We start from the raw sequence: 20,317 nt of genomic DNA on the forward strand, positions 1-20,317 counted from the left end.
CTTTGTAACACACTGTACCCTTTCTTATTGTTTTTGTTATGCCTTTGTACTACATTCCTAGGTACTACTTCTATGTGAATCTCTACATGTTGCAACAATAGCCTCATCACTGTTACCAAAGCCTATTGAGGCTGCTTACTTCTTGCCATGGCATCCATTTCCATACCGTCCTTTGGAATAAATAAAGTAACTCATTTGATTTGACGTTTGTGTAAATTCTGCACCCTCCTTGCTTTGCTTGCTTCAACAGCTATTTGTTGCTCAGGTATGTTACAAGTCTCTGAGGCTAGGTGATCTGAGTGGCAGACCAGCACACAATAGACGGCCATCATAAGACACAAACATCATTTTGCTTATGAGAGGCATGGAAAACGTTCAACGATGCCACATGTTCGAAGCTTGAAAGAGCAAGGTAAAAAAAACTGTAATAGACCATCCATGTTCACTTGTGAATACGACGTCCCTCTGCGAATCATGTGCTATAAAGTCGAACCCACATATAACAATATTCTAGTGCCATGAAAATTCGATTGTCATAACTAATAATTGTTATAACTGGGTGGCATGAAAGAATCAAAATAGGGGGATGGCAGAGCTGATGCGAGAAAACTAGAATGGTGGGGAGGCCTCCAGTGCCCCTCCCCACCACCTTTCTTCGTCCGACTGCTGATCATGTTCACTTGTTTAACTGCTTCCTGGGCGCTTTGATTGCGTGTCACAAGCCGCGGCTGTCGGTGTTAAAGAATGGCACTGCTATAACAAATGCACGAGGGGTCATGGATAGCAGGAGATATGCGAGCACCGCTGAGGCATTGCTTTGGGGGCCCCAAAAGGGGCCTTTTAAAAATTGCGAGAAGGCTGCCGCAGCAGCCTGTCAGCATTAGAAATCCAGAAGAAATGCTGACGCGAGATCGCCACAAGCATCTCACCACGTACTTCTCACTGGCTTGCACGAGACAACTTTATGTCCGTCAGCATTGTCCAGGTCATCCAGGTGCTCGTCATCCAGGTGCTCCATGTAGCACAGTGGAAGGTGCCCCCAAGGGACTGAATCATCTGCCGGGCCCCCTTTGAGGATAACGTTGAGGCAGCCTGCCCTACCGTGTCATTGCTGCCGTTGCCATCCGATGCAAGCATGTTCGCAACGATCGCCTCATCAGTTAGAAGCACTAAGTTTCCAAATCTATACACCGTATTTTCATGGGTGCCACCATATTGCTACGCAGTGGCGCCATCTATGGGCAGTCGGCATGCTGGGTTGGGCGAGCTCCGTCTTGCACGGCTCGGTGGTAGTTTCTGGCGTTTGTTTTCGCGTTCGTACGGTCTATTTAGTATGACGTGCGTCTTCTACATGGTAAACGGTTCTATGAGACGTGCTGAAGTGGTTTTAGTCAGCATGGCCGGAGTTTTTTGCTTGCATTGAGTCGGACAGAGCACGCAGCGCGATGTGTGCATGCATATTTGAGCCTACAATCTGCCTCGTAGATAAACTGTATATTTCTGAATGTTCCATTCACTAATGTCACTTTATAGCGGTATTCCTCTTTGGTTCTAAGCTGAGGTTTAGGAGCCATGAAACATATGAGACGATCGCAACAGCATGGGTACTGTTCTGCTATGATAAGAGCTGTGCTGTTATACCTTGACAAGTGTTCAAACTGTTAGCTGCAGATTACATTGCATTACAAACTTGGTTCGGTGGATAACGTTTCCACCCATGAATAAAATAGTTTTGGCTAGTAATAACAACATACCTTACAGTGTGAATTAAAATTTTCCAGCAATGCGACCGTTTACAAACTGCGTGAGTGTCCTAAGCAATGATAGGTGCTGGATTACAGACATATTTGTGCTATATAGCGCACGGTCCAAGCATACGGCATCAATTTATATATCTATAAACACTGTGCGGCGTGACTATGCGAGGTTGTATTGCGGCGTTAGGCCCGCATTCTATTTCTTTTTCAAGAAAAAGGATGCTAACCTAATTTTCTTTTTTTTGATAGTGTTCGTTCCGTTCTCTAAGACGCACTCACACGTATTACGGAAATTTTGTCCTTAAGAATAGTCATCGCATTCTCTTTATGCCATCCCTTTCATATATTATAGCTTTACAGGACAAAAAGGCAATGCCGAAGCACATAGTTTATATATGCATCATGCTGGTTCGCCAACCGCACTGATCGCTGTGTTGAGCAGTGCCATCGGCCTCATGCAGGAAGGCTAGCATAGACATACAGTGGTTTCAAGCCTACTAGACTTAAAATGCGGGAGAACGATGCCGGTGTATCACAAATATTTGATAGCGCCTACCGCTTATATGTTTCGTAGTTGCCTTAGGTTGGCCGTACACGAGCATGCGCCCTTACGTTTTATATTTGAGTCCCTACGACAAGCGATCAGATAGTAAGCTGATTTACCATTTCATGCTGGTAATACAGACACCGATTCTCTTCGTTAAATTAAAACCGATACACGAAACACAGTTCACAACACATACACACACCGCGGCTGATAATGAGCGTCACATGTTTGTGCCCCCAAGAGTACTGTAGTTACCAATGCACCGATAGGCTTCCCTGACGACCTCATATGAACGGACATCGAGTAAATTTCACAAAGTAAGATCTAGAACATCTCAAAATCGTTCCACAGCACGTGACAGCAATACTTTCAAGCAGCGCCATGCCGGATCGCCCAAGCCAGAGAGGAGGAAAGGCTCGCCGTGTGCCCTTTCCTCTTCGCCCGATGAAAAGGTCTATAGCTTTGCGCTTTTTCACTGGCAACGTCGAGCATTGCTGATGATCAGCAGGAGGATCAGCCATCTTCTGTTTCAGCAGCGAGTTAAATGAGGCTGAGAAACCACGTCACCAGAAACGACAAAGACGAATGCGAGCGATTAAATTAAACTGTTTGCAGAACTATGCAGAATGAGGATCCAGCGAGCAACATGGGAGCAGCGCAGTTGGCGAGGTCCATTCATGTTTCAAAGGGCGGCGCGGCGTAGAGCTATGGGCGCAGCCCATTCATCTTCGGAGGGGTGGAAAGGCGACAGGAGGGAGGCACGCCTGGAAAATGAGCGTGCGGCGACTTGTTGGAGCAGTGGGCCAATGTGCAGCAACTTGAATGTCTCGTTTTCTTTCTTTCTTTTTCAAGGATTTCGCATTTCACTACCTTTCACCGCAGACACCCAGCAGCCAGGCTCCATCATTATAACCAATAATGCGGCACCGGGGCATGGTAGTAAGCGGGTTATTTCACCATGGTAAACATACAAAAGCTGATGGTACAGCAGCTTCTCATTGTTACAACCGATATATTGTTAAAATCAGTATCGTTATAAGTGGGTTCGACTGTACACAGTTAAACCTCGATGTAGTGAAGTTGGTAAAATTGGCAATCAGCTTCGTTGTATTGAAGTTTCATTACATTGCAGTTCGACCTTTCGTGCAAATAAGTACAGCAGCCACTCGTACATTTTTCTTGTAAGGAAGGGGCCGCACAACTTTCCAAATTATTTGGCAATCGGAAAAAGTAAATTTGAATGAGGAAAAAAAAGAAGGAAAGTCCTTTTGTTGAATTTGGGTTGGCGACGAAAGGTACGGTTTTATGCCCTGTCGACAATATCTTCACATTGGCAGTACAAAGCAATGCCTGCCATACTTTCACATTTACCTCGCCCCCGTGGCTCACCCGATGCCATCATGCAAAACGCCAGCAGCTGGAAGCGAATGCTTCGTTTGCCTGTCGGCTTCAACGCCTCTCCAAAACTCAAGATTGCGGAACCTCCAATACTAAACGTGCGGCAAGCAGCATACGTGATGCCACGCCATTTCGGAAAGTACCCGCCCCAGTGGCTTGGCGGCTATGATGTTGCACTGCTAAGGACAAGGTTGCGGGATCGAATCCCAGCCGTAGTGGCCGCATTTTGATGGGGGAGAAATACAAAAACGCTTGTGTGCCGTGCGTTGGAGGCATGTTAAAGATCCTCTGGTGGTCAAAACCAACCTGGAGTCCCCCATTACAGCGAGCCTCCTGATCAAATCGTGGTTTTGGCATGTAAAACCCCAGAACTCCATTCAGTTGAATCTCGGAACGTCTGTTCTTTGCATACACTACATACCACATCTCAAAAAGAGCGTGCCATCTGCCCATGCGCTCAGCCGTGCTGACAGCCAAGCGCTGCTGCGGCTGCACTAGAACAGGAGATCTGCAAACCTGCCTCCCAGTTCTTCCCTCCCTTGCTTTGTGGACGCTTGATCGGGAGAATGCTCGCAATCAAGCATGTTGCGACCAAGCGTGCATTACCGCAAGCAAGCCCGCAGTCATGCGAGTTTGAGTGGCTGCCTGAAGACAGAGGCGAGAATACCACTTTCACATCCACTAACTTCACGCACACCCGTGTGGTCTCACTAAGCACTGTCATTAATTACCAGGTGCACCTGCTCCCATGCAAAATGCAACACTTATATTTAAAAATTATGCAGATCCAATGCACATCTTGGAATCTACGTGAAGTGAAGTTTTTGTGAAGTGATTAATAAAAAGCTGTAAATATGCCCGTTTCATTCCTGCGTTTTTGTGTCTTTGTGAAGGAAATTGGCGCACGCGCATTTGCTCTCGTCCACCTGTGCTGATAGAAGTATATGTGTGATTGTGGTCGAATGGTTAGGGCACTGGGTGGCTGTACCAGAGGTCGAAGGTTTAATCCCCACCATCAGGCACGTAATTAATTTTTCCTTAGCTCGCGATCTATCTGGCAAGACAGCAGCACCTAATTGGTCAGGAAAGTCTGAAGGAGTTTGCAACGAAAACTTCGGTTGAATAGAGGGCAGGGGAATGGGGCGGATGAAAAGCGTAATCTTTAATAAGCTGCAAGAAATGCAACCACAAATAGGATGCAAAAACACTCACATACTCTGCGTTGGGTACCACCCAGAGGTAATCAAAGCTAACACAGAACCCCACAATATGGCATCTCTCAAGGTCATAGCATTGGCTTCGGATGTTAAAATCAGTCAATAAATTAATCAAGCTCCTCCAGAGAGAGAGAGAGAGAGAGAGAGAGAGAAATCAGAATGGGTAAACTACCTCCAAGGCCTGCATCTTGCGCAGAAGAATTTTCCCCTCAGGGTCGTCTTTGAACTGGTCAAAAAAATCTTCAAAGCGCTTCTTATACACTAGTTTCAGGCCAAACTCCTTTGCCATCCTGGTGGGAAAAAAATAAGAGGAGAATAACAATATGCCACACATAGATACCCTAAACCAAACAGTATAGATAACAAAGGCCGCATTGAAGGCCCTAAATTTCCAACAATTACAACTTTTTGAGACTCTTTGACGTAAAGTGCTGCAGCGTGAAAGTTTCACTACGTAAATATTCTTACATATATAAACATCTGTGATGAGAAATTTGCTCGTTCCGGCTCCATTTCCCACTTCCTGACGATTCTCTGTCTTCCTTAACATTACCTTACAACCTCTCCGGTAGTAATGTAAGCAATTCAGCCCGTTTGCTGTTACCACAGTTGAAAACAAGCAAATAAACAGATGTGCATTACTTTCTCGGTCAACCCAAATGCACACAGGGCTATGACATGACAGCATCACTTACTCTTCGAGGACGTCAAAGTTTACGAGAAACTCGGGGCAGTCAACCACACCTTCCAAGTGAAAATCGTACTGCGCTCCAAACAGGGGCAGCGCGTCTTTGGATCCGTGGAACTCAATGTGAAACACATCATTTCCAAACTTGAGGTCCGGTGCTTCTCGCACACGGCGGCTGAAATAAGAGGGAAAGAGTGAACGAATTGCATGACGCACAAAAATAGCACGATGAAAAACAAGTTTGTAACAATTATAACGACAAGAGAGTTAGGACTGAAAGACCGCCATCACTTTCTGGCCAGTGTAACACAAATACAAATATGGCATGGTTTAGGTTAGGTTATACCTGTGCCACAGGGGTACAAAAAAATGACCTCAATTACTTAATTCCTTAAAGTTCAATGCCATGGACGCCAGACCAAAGATACATACTTAATAGTGTTAAAGCTTAACGCAACTTTTGCTGTAGTGTAGTTTCAGGTTTAGTTCACTATTCTTTCAATAGACAGTGGACTGCGGATCGCAGTAGAAGATACCAAAGTCAGAGACTGCGACGGCATGACTATATGCATATATATATATATATATACAACAACTCACAATTTTAGGAGTCATGGCTCACGCACATGGATGCCTGCACACTCATATGACACAATTCTGAGGTCAACTAAAGGTATTTTACATAATACATGCCTAATAATTGTTTCAGTGGCATTTCTAGTGCTTTTATTTGCAAAATATTCATTTTTGACAATACGATTCGAGAGAAACTTGCTGCACAAATTGCAGCAATCATCATCATGGTGTTCCATCGAAATTGCACATGTAACCAGCTTTAGGTCGCAATGGCATAGAGAAACTTGAGGTCTTAGACAATTAAGCTCACCCATGTGAAACAGGTATTAGGCTAGAATAGGTTAGGTTGAGTCAGCTTAGGCTAAATGCAAAATTTGAAATTGTGAGGTTAGAGCATTGCAACAAAGTAACCACTCAAGACTGCTCCTGGATTCCAATGCTATGAGTCTGGCTAGTGGTCAGACCCTCTAAAAGCCAAAGGTGACAGAACGAGCAGAAAATGAAACAGCTATAAAGGGGCCATCAAAGTGACAGCCGTCCTCCCAGCTTGGCTTTTGTAATGTTTTCATCCCTTTCAGGCACTGTATACACACTACTTCGCCCCCCAAAAATGCCTCAATTTCGGAATCACTAACAAAAATATGAATGTTTTAAATGCATTGCATAGGTCTTAACGCTTTGAGGGTTTTTGGAGAACACGTAGCTGCTGATCCGTCGTGCATGGTTTTTGACGTACGTGTATGACGTCAATCTTGTGTTTGCTATTCCAGGCATACTAGACACCACTGGTTGCTGAGAAGTGCTGCCATCTTTAATGTAAGGTCCCCCCAAAAATAAGAAATTTCAGATTGTGTTTCCATGCACCAGTGCGCGCAACCCGACTTGCTTATCTCCGAGCCATTACCCTCGAGCAATTTACCCTCGAAGGGTTAAAGCACTTTTGATTGGACCTGGGCTATAAAATGTTAACAAAAACAGTTACATATAGTATACATACGTCTGCATGTTTACTGTTACACTACAGTATGCGTCGTCACACAGCTGGCACTCTCCTTTTGTTCCATGTTTTTGACAGTAATGATTTGCACTAGGTAAATTTCGGGATTGGCTTGTTGCATTCCTAGCACAATTCATGTGGAATTCCGGCCCCTTGAGTACATAATACCAGAGAGGACTCTGATAATACTAAGAGGAGAGGTGTCGAGCCCATTTTTGTCCATGCAGTGAAACCTTTTTCAGAAGAATTCGATATTCCTAATCTGTTTTGTACTCGTATGCTTTCAATAGCGGTGAAGATGCAAGAATGTGTGCTGAAACTTCTGAAGTCTGAAGGAGTTATGCCTCATTTCTATGACTTGTCAATACAATTACCTCGGTGCTGCGGTAAGGTTAAGCATTATCTAAGCATCACATGGCTTAAAGCAACACAAACGAAAAACATTAAATCAGTTTAGAGTGATCAGGTATGCTTCCCAAACTTTACTTTCATTGACTTAACAGTAAGAGGTTGAATATTAGAAGAGAAACAAAGGTCAAAGTTCCAGTTACTGAACTTAGCACCAAAATGCCGGTATGTCAGTGTGATATCATGAATGTTGAAATATTTCGTTGTATTTAGCAGAGTTTTAACACAGTAAATGTTCTTGACGTTTGCCAATTGACTTGCTAATTGGTTTCCTTTGTAGCAACTGCTTGGGTACAATCGGGTTGCCGTCTCATTTTCTCTTCATTAGTAAACATTCTTGAGACTTGCCAAGTTGAGACTTTGGCTATTTTAGAATTGAATGTAAAACCATCTTTAGCAACAAAACATTTCACAGCTCACAGCTCACTTTCCAACATGGCAAACCAGAACAGGAAGGCCATCAGGCCTTTTTTAATAGTGCATAAATTCAAGAGCTTCTTGTGAACTTTGACATGGACAACAAGCCACATTCGAGTGACAATGACAGCGACGAAGAGGTCAAATTGTTCATCATCATTATTAATATTTTTGCTTGAATAATCAGATCAGCACACCTTGTACAGATGTTCAGCAACATATCACCAATAACTACAATTTCAGTCTAAAGCCTTGCTAATGTCTTACTTAAGGGGGGAAGCGGGGATCAGATCGCGATTTTCGCGAAAAAAATCGATTTTTGAAAAGTACGCTTTTCAGAATCTACAGCATCATTTCTATCTTGTACTGAAATATTTCACCGAAAAACAAACTCTAAGCACTTAAAATAAATATATTTGTCGGTGCCGGCGTCCACAAATCCGCCCGAAATCGCGAAAAAGCCGCGAAGTTCAACGCGCGACTGCTCGGCTTTCCCGCCACGGAGCGCCGCCATTTTGGTATCGTTGGAAAGCCCGACTCTTTGACTCTTTGTCCCAGCCCTTCCCTGCCAGCCAGCAAGCGCACAAAAAAAGAAAAACAGGAGAGTGGCAGCATGGAGCAGCCAATGGCTGCCGCGCCCCGATTGGCTCTGCGCCGCGGCTCGTTGTAAGGCGCCTCCTCATTGGTCGACGCCGCGCCATAATGGCGGCCGAGGCAAGGAGCGCAAGGAGCGTCTGCTTTTGTCCGCTGCTGGGAAGCCTTTCTGGACTTTCCTTCTCTTGTGTTTCGAGGACGTCGGCCACGTGCAATGGATCCGCGCACGTTCGAAAAGAAGTACCGGACGAAGCATGCCCACGGGAAGCGGAAACGCAAGCCCGTCACAGCAAGGAAGAAGCGGCGATTGTCAGCAGGTGGTTCGGCCGAGCCGAGCGTCCGTTCAGAATCGGCGGAGTACGCGCCCAACGTGCTGTGCGATCTCTCGCCCAACGTGCTGCGGGATCTTGCGCCGAGTCGAGCACCAGCCAGCGATAGTGAGACGAACCATGATCTTTTGCCGTCGAAGCGCGGGCGCAGTGTTACTTCACCGGTGACGATCGACATGCCAGTGAGTCTCGCCGTACGCGAGCGTCCCGTCGCAAGTTCGTCCAGCACAGATTACGGAGTGAGCTTGCAGCGGTCATCGCCGCCCGACTGCAGAGCATCGGAGACGCGCTTCCGCGGTGTGTCGTTCAACGCCGAGATGTCTCCGCAGCCAACAACCGCCAGTGAAGGCAGTCCCATGCCATCGACGAGTTCCGGCGCTTCGACGGAGCTGCAACGCGGGCGCACGCTCGCTGCCGCGGATGCGCCGGCGGCCGACCTTGCCGCTCATCGCAGTGTTGACTGTTCGCCCAGTGAACGTCGCACTATTCAAGCTCACCTGGAAACACGATTTGTGTCCGCGGAAACTGCAGAACTGCAAGCGTCGAGAGTTCGCGAATCGCTTCGCGCGGTTTCAGCAACGGAGCGCAAGTTCGGGCTGACTGGCTCACAGGAAAATGCCATTCCCGCACCTCCAGAAGAGGAGTTTATGCTTGTTCAAGTTGCTGCTTTGAACTCGCTGATTGGTTCCCCGCTTTGCCCAACTTGTCAGCAGCCCGGCCTAGCAGTGCACCGCGAGACTGAACTGGGACTAGCTGTGAAGATGGTACTTTCATGCATTTCCTGTGGTAGTACCCTACAGTCTGAGTGGTCCTCACAAAGGAAGAGCGGCTCTAGAGCTTTCGAGGTCAACATCAGAGCTATGCAAGCAATAAAGAGCATTGGGAAAGGACCAACTGCTCTTAATGACTTCTGGGCCACCATGAATGTCTCGCATCGTGGGTTACACCACAAAACATATGATGGGCACCTCAAAAAGACTTTCAAGCCTGCCGCAGCGGCAGCTGCACACAACATCTTCACAGATGCTGTAGAGGCAGTGAAAAAGGTGTACACTGAAATGGAGACAACATTTTCAAAGAACATTACAGTAGTGTATGATGGCACATGGTTGACACGCGGCCACAGCTCCCATACCGGCGTAGGCTGTATAATTGATTTCCATACAGGGCTTGTGTTGGACTGCATAGTTCTGTCGAACTTCTGCCTTGGGTGCAGCCGACAGCCAGCAGAAGTCACCTGCTGCCAAGGACACCAAATTCTACAATGCAGGAGCATTCTAGACAGTGTGTGCCAGTATGGAACTTTGAGGCTTGTTTTCTCAAAAGTTTGTTTTGAGCTTATCACCTCGCTCGTGGAAAGCATAGCACGGCAATGGGAGCACGGATTTTAATCCTGTTTGTTTTGCTGCAATTGGTGAAGTGTGCCTTATGTCAAGACAGTCTCAGATTTACCATTTAGGCTCACCATTTTTTTATTACACAATAATTGGAGCATGATACATTCTAAACATAAAGAGAAGGTGCATACTATATCGTTTAGAAGAAGAGCAGAGAAATTTAAAAAGAAATTAAGAGAATCTTGACTTAGACTATACTTCTTAGTAACTATTAAAAACATTTACAGACCCATAACCCATTTTGCTGTCACGCTAGGCTTTCCACGAGCAAGCAACATGTGAGCAATATATAAATAATGATAAAATAAAAACTACTGAAGATATGATTGTGAAACTTTGCAGCTGTCTGTTTGATGCTATTTCGAACCTGTATGCCAAATTTCATCACTCTAAGATAAAAAATGAAAAAGTTAGTTCCGATCCCCTCATCCCCCCTTAAAAACTGGACTTGATGCACTAAAAAAAAAAAAAAAAAGAAACATTGGCACAAAATGGGTGGAAACACCAAGAATGCCTGGAAGTCGCAGGTTTAGTTAATGGTGGAACATAGATGCAGACTCACACGAGGTCATTGGCATCAGGCGTGGTGCCGATGAAGTAGCCGCCAGGGACAAGGCACTCAGCAGCATTGCGAAGCATGCACTGGGCTTGTGGCAGACTCTCAAAGCTGTAGTGGAACGTGAACTGGCAGCTCACCAAGTCCAGTGTCATGTCCTTATGCTTGTACCGGTCCTTTAACCGCACCTGCAGCCAGGAAGTCACAGCATCAGCACATTGTGCGTGCGTACCGCAATAGCCTTCACTGCAGTAAAACTTCACTTAAACGTAGGCCAGGGTATCTCGAGAAACTCAGCCTGTATTTACAAAGAAAAGTCCTTACACCAAGTCTGTTCATAGGAGCACGTGTCAGTCAATCTTGATGTCGGACATATCATACTATTGAAGGAGGCTGGCCAATGGCAAGCTCCTACAAACAAAAGGCTTTGTGAATTTGGCCCCAGTTCATTCTAGTGAAAGCTGACACAACTGAAATGTATACACATGGGCTTGCTAATCGTGTCCGGAGCTAGCAGTTGTTCGTCAAATCAAGAAACTGTTCAAAAATGTTTTGTCACATATGATTTCACTGTATCATGCATTTTTTTTTCCTAAAACACAATGATCTGCATGTCTTTTGTTTTTTTTTCTCTCTTTATTGGTATACAGTGGAATGTTGATAAACGGAAATAGCTTAAACAGAACTGCCGCTTACATGGAACACCATCCTCATGGTTGGTTGGTTTTGTATTGATGCAATTGTATTAAGCTTTGTCTCTCAGAACTCTTGATATATGGAATTAATTTCCCTGGTCCCTTGAGGTTCTGTTTAAAAAGAGTCCACTGTACTATATAGCTGCAAGAAAGTACTGCGCTCACTGATACTTCATGCTCAAATTTTGCGACAAGATCATATTTTTCCCGCCTACATAGTTGTTGACAAGAACTTGGTAAGTTGTCACGATTGCCTTGCTGTTTTTTGTTTGTTACTATGTATGCTTTGAGCCCTTTGACGATATACAGTTAAACCTCGATATAACAAAATTTTTGATATAATGGAATATTTCACTTTTCATGACTTCTTGTTCATAGAACGCACATATTTAGGACCTCAACGTAATGAAGTAAGTTTACACACGACTTCAATATAACGAACTTTCACTGCCGTCGCAATGAAATACCGAGACAACAAATGGAAACCTTTGCAGCCGCAGAATTGTTGAATTACAAGTGGCTGTTGCGAACGCACCTCTCAAATCACGCGCTGCGTGACCAAAAGTGGTCACCGAAGCAGAGCAGCATCATGTTCTGTATAAAGCAGCTCAAGTGCAATAAAATCCTATTGCACCACGCACGCTGTATGCTTTGGGTGCGAGATAAAGTGTGCGAGGGCGAGCCGAGAAGAATGGCGGCTCGATGAGTGCCATTTTCACACATGAGCTCACGGTAACGCAATTAAGCGCACGTGAGGAGGGGAGTGGGGTGCAGGTTGATGCGCGTCTCCTTTTCTAGTGAGGCTGCCAGCGTGGCTGAGCCCGTATGCAGACCGCGCACCCTTTTTCTGAAGTAATCTGCCATGCGTGGAAAGAGTGAGTGCGTCAAGATTGCATGGCATCATGTGCGCTGTCTTCCCATGCGTTTACTACTGAAGATTGCATAATCTTGAATTTCGGTGACTCTTTGAAGTGAGAGGCAGACGAAGTATTTGTTGCCTGCTGTCGGTGCTTTTCATGATAGCGTCATCCCACCACAGGTGACACTGTAAGTCGCAGGAAAGGAGTGAACGTGAAAGTGTAGCTGGCTTTGCTGAATTCATACCGCTGATGTAAAGATATCGTCGACGTGGCATGAAAACGTACCTTTCGTCGTCAACTCTCAAATTCAACAAAATAAAATTTTTTTCACTTTAAAATTTGTCTTTTCAATTGCTTGATAATTCGGAAAATCTTGTGGCCCCATCCGTTAAAACAACATCGATCGGCAAATGTACTTATTTGCATAGAAGGTCGAATTTCAACACAACGAAATTTCAATATAACGAAGCAAATTGTCGATTTTACAACCTTCATTATATCAATTATTTGTACAGTAAAACCTCGTTAATTCGAAGTCATTGGGACCGCAAAAAATCTTCAAATTAAGCGGGTTTTTGAATTAACCAAACACACAATAAATGCAACCCAGGCAAAAAATTTCGCTGCAGGAATGCGCTACCCTTATTCGGCAATCTTTGGATTACTTAATGTAATCAGAGATGCTGGTTTGCCGTGCCCTGTAGTTCAAGGCTCTAAGGGTCATGTTTTCTAGTTGGCCAACTACGTGCAGCATTTGAGAATCTCCATTGCGGATAACGTTCAGCGATCTGATAACTTCCCCGAGAGCGGGTGTTCAGGAGGTTTCGTTAGCATCGTCACTGTCATCGCATATGGTCACATCAGCAGTAGCTTCACTCTCCAAGTTTGAGTAGCACGTTTGTTGATCATTCTCAAAGTTCAGATACTCGGCAAAGCCGACTGCACCGGATTCGCTATCCTCTGTGCAGAGTGCATTGATGCAGTCGCAATACTCAGCTCCTTCTTCATCAAGTGCACATGAATAGTCAGCATCAGCTTCGACAGTTCTTTCCTTTGAGAAGCCAGCGTGTTCAAAACACTGCATGATCAAAGTGGGTTCCACTTGCTTCCTTGCATACACAATAAGACATATGGCCCTGAGGAGGTCGATGGAGTACTCCTTGCTGTTGTAGTAGCAAAGGAGCATGCGCTTGAGCAGGTGGTGGCGGTAAATCTTCCTCGTGCGGTGAATGACGCCTTGGTCCATTGGCTGCGAGATCAACGTGGTGTTCGGAGGAAGAAATACCATCCTGATAGCTTTCAGGTGTGGGATGTCACTATGCACCGGGCAATTATCAACAATGAAGAGTACATTCCTGCCTGTGGCCGTGAACTTGCGGTCAAGCTGCCAAACGTAGTCTTCATATATTGCGCTTGTGACCCAGGCTTTCTTGTTGTGCCCGTAGATAAGCTCATCCCTTAGCAGCAGCCATGCATTTTTAAAGCAGCGAGGCTTCCCACTCTTTCCAACTACGAGTAGTGGCAGCTTGTGTTTACCACACATGTTCACGCCTAAAAGCACGGTAATTCTTTTCTTGCCTGCTTTCGACCCTTGACCGCTGTGTCCTTCACTGCGAACGTTTTTGTGGGCAGCATCTTGTAAAAAAGGGCCGCCTTGTCAAGGTTGTACACATCGTCTGCACTGTACTCGCTAAGCAACGGAGCCAACGTGTGTTTCTTCCAGTCGTCGACGACGCTCTCATTTGCGCTGCCCCTCTCGCCACAGAATGGATGGTTGCCACAGACCATCCATTGCTACACTTGAACTCTTCATGCCCAAGCTGTACATCCAATTGGTTGGCCTTCTCCCGCAGTATAGTTCCATTAACAGGAAGGTGGACTGCATTTGCTTTCTGCAGCCAGCGAAGTAAAGCTGATTCCACACCTTCGTACGTGGGAGCCCACACTCGCGACCGCTTCGAAGAACACGTCTTGCTGTAGGTCTCCAGTACCTTCGACTAGTTCTTCAATATTGTGGACGACGTTGAGAGGGGCACGCTCTGCCTTTCAGTCAACTCGGAACTTGGAACACGTGTTCTTACCCGCTTCTTGGATCAAGCAGAACTTCTGCTGCAGCGTTAAAGTCTTATACTTTGGCACCTTCCCTCACTGGCACTTCTGCACAGTTCAGAAAAAAAAAAGAACACCATGCTAGCCGCAACACCCCTAACCACCGCACAAAGAGAAACGGCGCAGACGGCGCTGTGCGCAAACACGTCGCCGCAGGCGCAGAGAGAGGATGAGCGAACGACATCCAGTGGCAGTGGCACGGAACACGTGCTGAAGCTGCGACCACTGTGACTGCAAGGAGCGTGCGGAGTGGAGAACGAGAGCACTTGACAAAAACTGGTATGCCCGCTGCATTGCAGTGAAGTAAGTCTTCTCTGCAGGTGCGCGTTTTGGCAGTGCGCGGGGCGTACCGTGGACTGATTTTTGTGCTAGCAGTACTATGGGTCGGGCGCTTCGTCTATAAATAACAGTGATTGCTATGTGGCATCGCCTCGCGGCTCCAAATGGCCGTCGTTTCGTCGGGTTTACGGTGAAACGGGGATCGGGAATTGCCGCATAGCACCCCAAATCTTTGAATTAACCGGGTTGGCCTAGGCCACCGGTTCGAATTATCCGGTCAAATTTACATTGCAAAATACGGGACCGCAGAAAACCTTCAGTTATTCAGGATTTTGAATTAACCAAGTTCGAATTAACGAAGTTTTACTGTAGTTCCGCTCCTGAATTGGTGTCAAAAGTCAATGTCGACAGCTGTTGCACTCAATGAACTTGGCAGTGCTATAGGTAGCACTGCATCTGCGTGATTGCTTCTCAAATCATGTAACCCATGCCACAGGCCCAACCACATAAAATGCAAGTTTTCTTATGTGCTTCTATCATTTTGACAGAGAGAGAGAGATAGAAAGGAGGGGGTGGAAGAAAGATGAAAAAAAAAAAGAAAGAACATCTCACCCTGGTGCAGTCCGCTTCAATGAATTCAGCCTGAAATATGCGCCCTGGCTCCCGTTGCCTCCGGTGCCGCTCTTTGAGCTCCTGGAAACGTTCCTCTGCGTGCTTCAGTGACGTCCCTGCTATGTCTGGAAAGAATGTTGCACATTTCCAATGTGACGGGTGCACAAAATATGCAGTTTAGATAGCCCTGTATAAACAAAAGTGTAGTATAGATTGTGCATAATAAAGGCAAGCAAAATGCACGAACATGAAAAGTAATGTTGCAAGAGTTTGTATGCCATGACTACAGCATAAAAACTTTAGGGGCAGTGACTCCTCGCTTTGTGAAATGACCAACTGGTGGGGTCTAACGTCGTAAGGCAACACAGAAGTTATGAGAGATGGTGTAGTAAAGTACTCCAGACTAAATTTATCTACCGAAGGCTCTTTAACTTGCACCTAAATCTGGGGAATGCATGCATACAAGTATGTCTTCATTATAGTGCCTGAAGACACCGCTACGGTTACATATGTATGTGTTGTGTTGGCGTGCTCTGCAAAAGAGCTTCGTGCCACTTCGTCAGAAATGTCCCTCCATCAACAGCCTCTAGGAATGTGAGAAAAATGAGCTTCCACAGGTTCCAAAGTATTGGCAGACCAGGCGTAACAAGGAAAGGTGGTGGCGTAGCAGCAGGTGCATGCGCTGGCATAACTGGCAAGGGTGAGGTCGATGAAATTACATTAGACTTCATGCCATACGGCAAAACTGAAAATTTAAGGAGCAAGCAGTAAAGAGACTGCTCCAAGAGACAACAGAATGCAGCAACGTAGCGAGAGGTCATCCTTGTCGCCAGAATGTTGCGTTGACAAGCAGGAAGCATTGCTGGAGAAGAGGCATACACGGCTGGCCGAACTGCGCCAAAGCCGCCGAGGCAGTGATTTGTGAAAAGCACGAAGCAGAACTCTCTCCCTTTATTTCATGCTGTGCTTAAGTACCTTGCCCACTTGTACATGTAACGTCGGCACATGACATAACCAGGTAAGTCTTAGCTAACTTGCTTAGCGCCACATGGTTGAGAAGCCACACACTTCACGACACAACAGCATGGCGCAAAGTAACAATGGTACAATTGCGTGTCAATAAACACAGAGACCCAAACAAGGTGACCATACATTAAAATATATATATATATATACACACACACACACACACACACATACATGCCACACGGTAAGCATTAGGCTATCTGTGAGACATCTTAAAAGCTCCGCAGAGCCTGAATGGAATAAATCTAAGTGAAAGATGGGGTTATTGCACAGTATTTGCATTCACTGCAAAGGCAAGCCTTTTATTTGCTTGTTGTGAGCAAAGGGCTCAAAGTGCCGAGTCAGACTCGCTGGAATGTGTAAGTTCACTAAATACCTGCACAAGAAATACTTCCTTGAATAATTTTACAGAGAAATATATTGGGTTTCAATTGGGTTTCCTCAGACGAGGCCTTGATTAAGCGCATTCAATTAACGCTGTATCATCCACGAGTGCATCTGCTAAGTTCTGAAGAGCCGTCCAACCAATGCTGTACGGGAGACTGGGAGTACTGACTAAACCGCCTCAGATAACCATAGTTGTGCAGGTATGCAATGAAAACTTCCCACAGCGCTTAAGGGAAAGCTATGAGAGCAAAGCTTTTGCACACGTGTCAGATTGCCAAGTAGTCCACATTAGATAACATAAGACTTCGGCGGTCATAAGATGAGTAAACAGAAATTGCAAGAATGCAGCATTTGCTGCCTCTGTGTTGTGTTTATCTTATTTTAAAAGAGAATGATTACCGGCACAAATGAGGTACGAGATGTCCCCTTTCTTCCACTTGAGCAGGTCTCCACCTTTGCCAGCGCCGAGGTCCAACACATGAAATGGTGAGTCCTCTGGCTTGTCCTCTTTACGTTTGGCAATGTACTCGCCTGTGAAGACATTAGAGAAAAATTATTAAGAGAGAAATCTTCATGAATTGCATTCAATTCATATAATCATACAAATAATTATCTGCAAGTGCACATGACTGATTCTAACTTTAGGACACCATAACGAGAGAGAGATAAAAGCAAAGGAAAGACAGGGAGGTTAATCTGAGGATATCTCCGCTTTAGTACCATGTGCCAGGAAAGGGAAGAAGGGGTAGGAGAAAAAGAAAGAAAGCAAATAAAGGAAATAACAAACAGTTAAGAACTGTCTGTGGAGGTGCCACATAGTCACAAACAATGTCAAGGTCCCACTGAGACATGCAATGCTACACGGTGCACAGTCACAATTTGTCACATAATTCAGTGTATCCTAGGGAATGCAGCTGTGCCTTTATAGTAGCTCACACTGATGTCCATGTAGCCCAGTGTCCAAGAATTTTGTTTTCTGTGAGTGGGAGCTTTTCAAGCTGGACTAGCGTGGCCAAGAGCGCTGCTCTTTGCTGGTTGAAACAAAGAACACCACAAACACTCCTTCGAATCTTGGCACCTGGCAGTAAATAGGTTGAAGATTATAACAGAGGGTTGTGACCTACCCTGTGCAAAGAGTTGATGCAGCTGTAATCATCTAAATTGATAGAAATTATTGCAGCACTTGCAGCACTACTAAAAGTAGCAATACGGCAGTTTGGGCTTGTTGGTCCATATTCATGTTGCAACTGGTAAAAAAGCTCCAAATAAAGGAAGAGAAGGAAAGGTAGACACAGTAACATGTGCTGAACTTCCAATTTAGCAATTGCTCTCGCTTGTTTAACACTTGGTAGGATATGCACGCATGTAAAAATGCATGAAACATTTTCTTCCAGTGTTGATGACACAGTGCAGCAAAGAAGACGCTGTCGCACATTTTTGCACTAAGAAAAAAAGGTGCACTCACGTATTAACATGCTCTTGGTCCAGTTGTTGAAGTTTCTCATGTGCAGTATACGGCTGCGTTCCCTCTCTTGCAAGCCATTGTTGCCGATACTGTTGTAGTGGCTCTGGACGACAGGCGCCAGCCCCACCTGGAGACAAGAGGAACTCTGAGAGCAGATAACCGCAGCACAGCTGTTTGAGCAGACAGGGTTTAGCCATTGCAAGGTGCTAAAAGGACATTGCACTGAGCAGGATGTTGCAGAGGGTAAATTTGTCATGAAACTCATTTTGGCCAACATCTTGCTGCCCTCTCATGTATATGTGAAACTGTTAGTGAAACTGATGCCACCATAACATACATCTAGAAGTAAAGAGCTGCGAGCAACATTACTCATGAAATGGAGCTTGGTGGCGATTGGGGGAACGATTTCTGTCACCCTGTCAGAGCACAGACGTAGGTAGCACTTGTGAAATCAACTGTCATGCCGGAGAATCTGTTGCCTCCTGTACAATCTGACAGTTGTGTCTCCGATCCCAGCATGTGCAAATAGCTGACAAATGCTGGGACCGCGTCAAAACTGCGCTGAGAATCCTGATGCAGTTGCCAACCATTGATAGCCTGCCTGCTAGCCACATTTCCCTCTGAACAAACTTCATAGGTCGCAATGCCACTTGCTTAGCATGGTATGTGTTTAGTTGAGTTGGAATAGTGATTCTACAGCAGTCTATCAGCGCAGACACTGCACAAAGCACTTAAGCAATGTCTGTTGTGTTTCTTTCATCATTAGTACGGGGAAGGCGAGAGATACAAATTCAAGACGATGAGCAAAACGAGGACAAGGTAAAAGCGGGAGCCAACGTTTTGACAAGTGGACTTGTCTTTTTCAAGGCGACATATGCTTTCCTTGGCACAGTATATGTAAGAACCCTACCTATATATACTGCGCCGAGGAAAGCATGCATGGCCTTGAAAAATACAAGTCCACTTGTCGAAACATTGGCTCCCCCTTTTACCTTGTTATCGTTTTGCTCATCGTCTTTCATCGTTAATGTGGTTTGTGTCCCTTTTATCTGATTGTCAGCCACGGATCAGTTGGTTATGTTTTATGGATGAGTCATTGCCTATAAAATTCATCTAGGGCTGAACTCAGCCTGTCTAGAAGGCTGTGGAAGAGAGTGGACATTTGCATGCCATGGGGATGTGGCCATTGATAGAGGGCACGTGGAGAAAAGCAATGACTCTTGACATATTTTTTGTGTGAAAGAATATCTACTAATGCTCATTTAGTGTCACAACACTACACCATTAGCATAAACATGCCTCAAACATTGTAGCACAAAGTAGTGCAGCTTGTAATCAACAAACAACAAGACACCCATTTCTTCTGTACATAGAAAGGACAGATAGGATACAGGACACTTTCTGTAGGACCCTGAACAATTTAATGATGTTATATACCATCTTGGTACCTAATACACTACAGGTGCGAAAAGCATTCTATAAAGCCACCAGAAATTCTCGACAAATGTAATTATTTTAGAGATTCAGTATATCCGACATGTCCTTTACCCCCGTTTCTTGCATTTGTTTACTTTTTTCTTTTGCATGGAGCAAATACTTACATTTTGTTTGCGAAACGTAACCTAGATTGTTTTGATGTCGTTGCCAGTAGTTGCCGAAGTCCCTCTCAAGCTAACGTCCGAGTTGGATTTTCGATCACGCGTCTTGCTTATATGAACGCATGAAAGCGTGCAGTACTGTGCCATGCGCATTTAAGCACAAGCAACTCGACAAATGAACCATGGGTCTCTACGAAACCTATGTTGCCGATGCAACACTCCGTAAAAGTAACCCGCCAGCATGCAGCTGCGGAGGAACACCGTGTACCCACAGGCGAAATGTTTATTTGTCGCACTACGAGACCGATGCAACACTCCGTACCCCGGGGGCATGCAGCTGTGGAGGAAAACTGCGCACCAACTGGTGAAATGTTTATTTATCGTAGGTTCAGCATGCACAGTGTG

General features: G+C 45.4%; 1 protein-coding gene across 2 annotated transcripts in view; it reads right to left on the minus strand.

Moving 5' to 3' along the window:
• The window catches only part of Rnmt (RNA guanine-7 methyltransferase), a 31,245-nt gene that overhangs the window by 10,632 nt on the left and 296 nt on the right, over nucleotides 1-20,317 (minus strand). Inside the window, exons 2-7 of one of the 2 annotated variants that reach the window (XM_055070746.2) lie at nucleotides 18,315-18,459; nucleotides 17,249-17,380; nucleotides 15,437-15,561; nucleotides 10,888-11,069; nucleotides 5,615-5,782; nucleotides 5,092-5,209 (exon numbers count right to left, since the gene is read on the minus strand). In XM_055070746.2, the coding sequence (XP_054926721.1) occupies nucleotides 5,092-5,209; nucleotides 5,615-5,782; nucleotides 10,888-11,069; nucleotides 15,437-15,561; nucleotides 17,249-17,380; nucleotides 18,315-18,459 (870 nt within the window). The remainder of the gene's footprint in view (nucleotides 1-5,091; nucleotides 5,210-5,614; nucleotides 5,783-10,887; nucleotides 11,070-15,436; nucleotides 15,562-17,248; nucleotides 17,381-18,314; nucleotides 18,460-20,317) is intronic. The other variant, XM_050177978.3, reaches the window with a different exon arrangement.

The sequence above is a fragment of the Dermacentor andersoni genome, chromosome 5 (genome assembly GCF_023375885.2).
Source record: "Dermacentor andersoni chromosome 5, qqDerAnde1_hic_scaffold, whole genome shotgun sequence".
NCBI classification, from domain to species: Eukaryota; Metazoa; Arthropoda; class Arachnida; order Ixodida; family Ixodidae; genus Dermacentor; species Dermacentor andersoni.